Source organism: Aulonocara stuartgranti (assembly GCF_965226115.1).
Source record: "Aulonocara stuartgranti genome assembly, chromosome: 9".
Lineage (NCBI taxonomy): Eukaryota > Metazoa > Chordata > Actinopteri > Cichliformes > Cichlidae > Aulonocara > Aulonocara stuartgranti.
Genome location: NC_138960.1, coordinates 2,335,001 through 2,343,467, shown reverse-complemented (window position 1 = coordinate 2,343,467; position 8,467 = coordinate 2,335,001). Strand labels below are relative to the sequence as shown.

The 8,467-nt window shown below is 47.3% G+C and overlaps 1 protein-coding gene across 1 annotated transcript in view; it reads right to left on the bottom strand.

Moving 5' to 3' along the window:
* Nucleotides 1-2,577: 2,577 nt before the first annotated feature.
* The window catches only part of snx7 (sorting nexin 7), a 32,164-nt gene continuing 26,274 nt past the window's right edge, over nucleotides 2,578-8,467 (bottom strand). The window contains exon 9 of the mRNA XM_082545593.1: nucleotides 2,578-4,064. Within this exon, the coding sequence (XP_082401719.1) occupies nucleotides 3,990-4,064 (75 nt within the window). The 3' untranslated portion in view covers nucleotides 2,578-3,989. The remainder of the gene's footprint in view (nucleotides 4,065-8,467) is intronic.

Here is an 8,467-nt window from a genome sequence, read left to right as displayed (position 1 = left end):
GTTGGAGCGGGGGGCCAGGAGGAGGAGTTGGCTGTCCGATTGAGGTCTGGAATGTGGGGCCTCCCTCCTGCTGCCGAGTCGGGGCGGTCTGCTTCTCTCCACCACAGGGAAAAGAGTAACACCACCTGGGTCTGGGTGCAGTTTCCCCCTCCAGGGGCAAAGGTACCTAGACCCGGGGTATAGAGTATGTTTGGGGAGATTGTTGTGTGACACTCTTTGTGTCTGTCTCCACGTTGGTTGAGTGTGGAGTAAGTGCATATGAGAGCATGAGGGTGGGGATGGATGTTTGTATCTGTGTGTGCCTGTATGTCTGTGTCTATATGTCAGGTTGGGTATCAGACGTCACCACTCCCCCTGCCAGCGGCGGACTCCCTCAGAGATCGGTGCGTTGGTGGTTCTTTGTGTCCGGGGATGGGCGTCCAGGTACACACCGGCTCACTCCTTGGCGGCCGCTTATCGGGGCCTGGAGCCTGGGGCTCGCTCGGGCCCCTTCGGAGGTGGGGTGCCCCCGGCCTCTCGGCCTGGGGCTCGGTCACTCAGGCACAGCTGGCTGCCGGCGGAGCTCACGGGCGCGTCACTGCAACTCCCCCTTGGCTTCTGCTCCGCGGCTGCTGAGTGAGCCCTCATCTGGGACTCTCCTCAGCTCTTTCTGGGACAGTGGCGCGGCTGCCCCTCTGTTGGTCTTCCTTGGTCTCTTGTGTTCTGGGGGCCTCTGGATGTCTGGAGTTTTGATCTCCTCCATACCTGCTTCATGCCCTGGAGGACGGGGCTGTGGCCCCCCCACACCCTCTAGCAGATTATTACATGAAGGAACCTTTTAAAAACAAGCGTGTCCATGCTCACAGGTGTACACACGGGTGATCACACCCACAAACTACACCCTTTTTGGCTCCTACCTCAAAGCACACTGTGTTCTGTTGATCTTATGTGCTGCACAATAATGTTTAATATTTAGTTTTTACTGTTATATTCCCATATATCATTGTGATGTTGTTTATTGTATTGCTTTTTTTTTCTTCTGCTTGTTTTCTCTTTTTTTCTTTCTCAACAGGTGATCCAGGTGATTGATATACATATTTTTTGTCTGCTTATTTTATTGTTTTTGGGTTTTTTTGCCCTTTATCCCCGTCCCTCTTCCCCGCTGTTTTTCTTTCCCCCTTTCTTTCTCCCCTTTCTTTTCCCCAGTCAAATCTGTCCCGTATTTAGCAAATAAATCCGTTGGGCATCTTTCTTTGCCTTTAGATCATAGGTGTCAAACTCTGGCCCGTGGGCCAAATTTGGCCCGCAGCCTAATTACATTTGGCCTGTGAAGCCATACCAAATTACTATCAGAGCAGGCCTACTGGTATTATACAGTATTAAGCTTTGCTTGTTCCATATTCAGTTTTCCAGCAAAACTTATTTGAGTCCATAAGAAAAGATTCATTCTTAAATCTGGAGGAAGTTTTTTTTCAATAAATATTAACGTTAGCCCGCGACTTTGTTCCAGTTTTGAAGTTTGGCCCACTGTGTATTTGAGTTTGACACCCCTGCTTTAGACAATAATTCTGATGGCAAAAGAGCCAAACGGGACAGGCAAAAAAAAAAAAAAAAAATCTGATTTTAACGAGGATATTTTGGAACTGAAACTGAAACATACTCAGCACTTGTTGTGTCCACATACTATTGCATTTGTTCTGTAGATGCATTTACCAGATGCGCTAGAGGGCGCTAGTGAGTATGTTGTTGTCGTGGTGGTATTTTGGAAGAAGAAAAAAGAAAGAAAGGAGTTATCTCCGGTGATCCTCTGTTCCTACCTGCGTGTGTGTGTAATGCCTGCTGAACTAACACCACACAACAAGTGGCGACGAGAGTAGTGGTGATTAAGTTATGGCTCTGCTCTCTTTGCAACCCCCGGCTGTGTTCCTGGATTGTCCGGGCAAACCGAAAATTCCATTTGCTGCATGGAAAAAGTTGTTCGATAACTACTTGCTTGCGATCGGGGGCAATGACTTTGCTACGGAGAGGAAGAGGGCCCTGCTAATTCATCATGACATCGTCAGAGGAAGGGTGACAGAGATCTATACTATATTTAAAAAACTTCACAAGTCAGGAGCAGGAAGACATCAATCTTTGACTTTATCTGTACATCATCAGCACTCTCAGTGTTACATGTTTCCATTTAAACACAGGAAAGTCATTCATGTGCGATGCTGCTCCAGCCTGATGACACAGAAGTAGGCATCACCTCAGCTTGTGGCCTGCTCACAATGAAACAAACTTTGCTGACTGGTTTAATCTTCAATATGCTGCAACTCCAGCAATGTGAGATGAGAGCATGCAGGGAACTGAACCTGCACGTCTTCCCTCAGTGATACGGGCAGCATGTCTAAACTGAAATCACACACCGGATCGCGATGAACTGAATATTCACGCTGAAAATCTTTATTGATATGCATTTTAATTTGCTGAGAACAAAACTACTTAGGAGCACGCCCAGATGATGCAGGGACCATGCTGTCAATGGACGGTCCACCGACTGATGACCCAACAGAACTCCTGCTGCTGCTCTACACTCCAAAAAGAAGACAAACTCTGTAGCGTCACATCAGTCTTTATTGTCAGTATCTCAAATCGTGTTATTACATATTATTTTTCACAATGATAAAAGCAGTGAGCAGAAGGTCCACAGTATGAAACGGTGGGTGGAACAGCTGGAACGGGGCCGCTGTAGTGCAGATGAGTAAACTTGACTAAAGCTTCCAGACATCTCCAGCAGTGTTGTCTGCAGCTCACATGCATCTGATTCAACTTGCATCACACGTGAGGTTTGTTAATGAAATGTGAGACATTTGTTTGGTGCATAACTTTGGCAGAGAGCTGTCTCCCGACCTGCAGTCGAAGTTGGCAATGAGGACTCAGATTTTCAACTTTCAGTAGCTCGTCTTGATAAAAGTAGACGAGTTCATCGCAGCTGTGCTTTTATGTCTCTGGTTCACTATTGTTACCATTAGCATGGACACATGACTCAGACCATCACGTTTATAATCTCCAAAAGACTGACGCTTTATCATTATTATTATTTTAACACAGGGCTGTAAAACTGTAGTGCTATGTATGGATGTTTCCTGCAAACCCATCATTTCCTCATCTTAATGATTGATAGTAACAGGACAGAAGCAGGTGAGTAAAGACGGAGCCTGAAAACGGCTTTGCTTTTCAATTACTGACTGATTACGTTTCAGCTCACAGATCCTTTGGTCGCTTCAGTACGAGATGCCCGTCTGGCTTAAACACGCTGCTGCACACGTGCAGACAGCAGCAGCTGTGAGGAAACACGACTCTTTGGTGAATCTGCACAACAACGTCGGGCTGATGTAGCAAATACGACTGCCACAGGCTCATCATCACCATCATGAGCCGTGTGTCTGTTGTTGTCTACCATCACTTCTATACAATTCAGAACTTACTAAAACTACTGCATCACTAAAGACTAATAAACATCAGAATTTCATTATAAACTTTAAATATTAAAGTAGAAATCAGTATCAATGTACCATTTATTACAAATTAAACTTCAACTTTGTTGTTGTGGCAAAATCACTGAGCAGGATGTTCTGAGGCTCTACCTGATCGTCCCTGCTTTGTGTGAAAACGCCTCCTGCTGCCAAATCCACGAGTTACCCAAGGACACCTGAGGGCATCCTTGTCACCTGACACAGGAGCCAGCTGCTAGCTGTGGCCGCCACTGTAGGGAACATGCAGCACAACAACGACACAGAGAACCTGTGCCAATCACACGGTTGGTGCGTGTGTGTGTGTGTGTGTGGATTACAGTGCTGGTTTTAGTAATGGTGGAATGGTCAGACTGGGATTCAGCAGTTTGCTGTCAGAGGAGCAGAGACAGAAAGCAGTGGGCAGTGGTACATTCGTACATCTGAAGGTTTTGCTGGAGAGAGCGGTGTGTGTCATGTGGGGGTTGGGGGCGGGGGCGGCGTCGACTCCACATTTTAAGCAACGTCTTCCTGGCCTCCGCTGGCCTCTGCTCTCTGTGACACCAGGAACGACTCCCACACCGCCAGACACTGAAATAAAGACGGACAATGTTAATATTACTACGAGCAGCAGCCACGTGAACGCTGGGTGGAGAACGAAACTTTGTCTTCAGCGCACAGGGAGCGGCAGCTCGTACTCACGGTCCTTCCATCCACGAGGCCTTCAAAGTCAGCTTCATCATTGTTGGTGGAAAACTGACAAAAAGCGTGAACGTAGAAACTATGACTGACATATTCACTGTCACTTTGACATTAACTATAAAAATTGGTCGACGTGGATTTTTATTGTTTACATGTCATATTGTAAAACCACATAAATGTGTTTTTGTAAGCCCAGCGCACCACAGGAGGCAGAGATGGACAGAGGGACTGATCATCGAGTAATCACCGAGATAATCTTTAGTTATGTCCTTCAACATACTGAACACGGATTTAAGATATCGCATTTGACCTCTGACCTCAAGTCACACCTGCCTTTGTTTCAATTTGACCCCAGAGTGTGTCCCATCTTTAAACACAGTCAAGAGAGAGAAGAAATACTCAAGCTCGTCATCCATGACCTGCTCCTGCATCATGTTTGTGAAACCAAAGTAAACCTGTGTTGTTGGTTCTTGGCAGCCCCGTCACACCCAACAGTGTGATGAACGCCCTCATCATTTCGTGTGTGTGTGTGTGTGTGTGTGTGTGTGTGTGTGTGTGTGCGCAGCTATCAAAGAGGAGCTGGTCGGTAAAAAGAAAACATTAGGAGATGACTATTTCAGTGCTGCAGCGTTACACTCGTTAAAATGACGTTAACGCCAAAGCTGTATTAACGCGGCAAATCTCCGTTAACAAGTTACCGCGGATCGCCCCGTGCGTGGGGCTGCACGGCGTCAATGCTTAGCGGTTACCTCGTTGACACCGTGCAGCTAGCACTGCTAGTATTTTCACCAACAGCGCCATAAAGTGCAAAATGAAGAGTGTGTGAAACTGCGTGCTGTGTCCCAGACCGCGAAGTCTCCGGCCTCCTGCCTCGAAACAAACTACTTACAAACTCCTACACCGTATTTTTCGGACTATAACCTCACACTAAAATACTTTCATTTTCTCAAAAATCGACAGCGCGCCTTATGTATGAGTTCTGGTTGTGCTTGCTGACCGCGAACCGATTTTACGTGGAACACGGCGCTCAGCAATCTGTCAGAAATGTTTAGTACGACTTTGGTAAAATACGAAGTCGCACCGCTTGATGGATTGGAGCATTACAGCTGCAGTAGTCAGGGGGAGCCTCACAGAGTGATACGTACTGTGCTTCAACGTAATATTACCGTACTGTGTGTGTATAAGGAGCACAAATGGCTCCTGTAAGAGACACGGTTTCAAACTCCAGGCTGTCGGCAGCAGAACCTTTGGGAACAGAGCAGCTGTGAAATCTTTGTTATTCTGCTCAGCGTCTGTTAGTTTACATTTGACTGCACAGTTGTGAGCTCTTTGTTATGCACAAAAATAACATTGTTTTCTTTTATTTCTGGAGAATTCTTATTTAATAAATGCTGATCATTTATTTCGGAGTAATTTTTTCATGCCTGCGTGACATCTGGATCACAGCTTTGACTAAGAACTCTTTGTTCTTACTTTATGGCTTTAAAAAAACATCGAGATATATATCGTATATCGCCATCCAGCTAAAAAACATCGAGATATGAATTTTAGGCCATATTGCCCAGCCCCCCCCCCCTCCCCCCTAAAAAAAAGCAGTTACCTTGATAGCAAGAAGCCATGAAACCACACAGTGAAAATGCCAAGCACACACCATCACGAGCAGACACACTCAAACGCCCATGTGAGGCGGACATAAAGTTTGTGCGAGGCAGAGTCAGAGCCTCGCGACAGCGCAGCACGCCGTCGCCTCAGACAAACGGCGTCATGACAACCAATCCTAACAGGCTGCTGCTGCTTTCTACTTCCACACACATCACCTTGTCCACGCGTGCACGCACACGTCGGGTATTCATAGCTTGTGGGGACATGTAATTGGCATGACGCTTTCCCTCGCCACTTACCCTTTAACCTTTAACCTAACCATAACCCAACTGTGACCCTGACACTAAAACCACATGTTGAGTCTGACGAATGGGACGAGAGGACGGTGCACAGTCAGAAACACGGCCCTGACTCAACTCTGACCTCATTAGGAAAGCCTGATCAGCTGACAGCTCTCCTCCACACTCATTGGTGCTCAGCAGGTGACCAGAATCAGGACGAACACACAGAGATGGGCAGGGTGTGTTGGTCCTGTCGTAGCACAAAAACATATAATTCTTTAAAACATAGACAGAGAAGTACCAGAACTCAGAGCGGGCTGGTATTCAGCTGGTGTCAGGAACAAACGTGGGGCCAGCTGGTGAGCCGTCATCACCCTGCTGCCCCCCTACTCACTCTCCACCTGCTCGCCAGCCTGTTCATCACCACTGGAAGCAGGAATTAGACATGTCCCTCAGTGTAATCCCACCTCCGCTGTGAACCACTTGTTACGCTTACCGCAGCCCTCGTACGTGCCCCGCAGACACTCGGCCACCTGCAGCTTCCTCACCAAAGCTCCTCTCTCACCTGTGTGCAACCTTTGACCTCTCTACTTAGTACAGTTCTGCCAGATTCTTCTCATTTCTCCCATCATGCATCCTGTCCAGATGCCTGGTGAGTGCAGAGAGAGAGAGGATGCCCAATAAGATAATCTACTTAGAAACCAAACTGTCATCTCAATATCTCCATGCGTTTGTTCATCAGGTCACATGGTCATCCCCTCCTTCACTGCGCACACTTCACCCAACTAATCGCTTGCACTTGCTCAATTTGTACTCCCACAGAAACCATGGATTCAGGGTGTTATTTTTTTTTAAATATTATATTTATGTATATACATTTTTTATGGCGATCTGTGCAGAGTACGTCTGGACATCCCGAAGTCAAAACGGGTCAAAGGGTAGCGGACAAGTAGAGGAAGACGACCGTCGTGCCAAACATAGCGATACAGAGTGACAGCAGCATCAGGAAGACGAGACGCTGCAGCAGTACCACAGGCTCAGACATGATATTTCTATTTACAGCAGCACTTCTCCAGCACACTGTTGCTATGAGGTAACCATAGAAATGGGCTCTGCCATCCACAATGAAGGCAGAGCTCATAACTGTGTATCACCATGACAGTCAGCGTATCAGTAATAAGACAATAACTTTAACTAGTTAGTCACATTCTTAGTGTGACTACGTAACTTCTTCTGACTCTGATGAACAGATCGTGAGTGAACTTGTTCTGTTTGATATTCTCTTGCCTGTCCTGCATATGACTGAGTGGACTCGATGCATTAAGCTGGGCAGACACTGGGCGGTTTTTTCAGTCACGTATTCAGCTTCTGCTCGAACTGCACGTTGTTAGGTCACGATGCAGGTCGCACACTATACGGCCCGATGCTCTGATGCGACCCGAGTGCTCACACTGTGCGTCCATAACATGAAGGTTATAACAGAAAATCGCTCTGTCTTTCACACACACACACACACACCACCACCATCAACTTTGCTAAATTGCTAATGAAAAACATGATCAGGCAGCTGTGATTGAGCAGCATGTAAATCCAACTATTTTCACGGTTGTTGTGGTCGTGATAATTTTTCGAGGCCACATGGAAAAGGCTCGGATGAGCTTTCCAAAGTTCTACAAGTTGTGCCTCCATCGCTTGTGTCCAGATCACACGCTGCACAGCCGTGCTGCGCCGTCCTTTTCGCTGATATTTGTGTTTGGGCGTGCGCAGTGTGAGAAGCTGCGGTGACACCCTCATGACGGTCGTGAGGATTTCAAACCACGACCAAGCGATTGATGATCGGGAGCTGGTCGTGAGGTGTTAATCGCTTCTCGTTACGCCGCGTATACTACACGATGCACGATGAAGGCCAAAATCAGGCCGATCGCCAAAACGGTCGCACGACTCAAAAAGCGGCTCAAAATCGCACAGTGTGAGCCCAGCTTTAAAGGATCACATCGACTGTTTTTGACCTGATGTAGCAACACCACCCCTTCTTTCCTTGATCTCTCCATCCTCACTCCTTTACTTCCATCTATTTCTGAGTCCTGCCTGCATCGCTCTTAGCTGCCATCAAATCCTCCCAGGTGGAGGTTTCTTATTAGACTCTTATAGCCTCTCTGGGCTCCAGACCAATAAATCATTCACAGCCCCCATGGCCACACTGGCCCACATATGCACCTGAATAACAATATGTGCACGCAGCCTCTGCTCAGATGTGCACCCCAGAGCACACGGTGTGCAAACACCAAGCTCTTTAAACGTCGCTGTGCAGAGTTTCACAAAGTCACGAATGAGCCAGTGAAACGATCCCAGCTCAGGAAGCTCAGGCCTGCCCACTTATCCCACTGCCACTCTGATTACTGCGTGTCC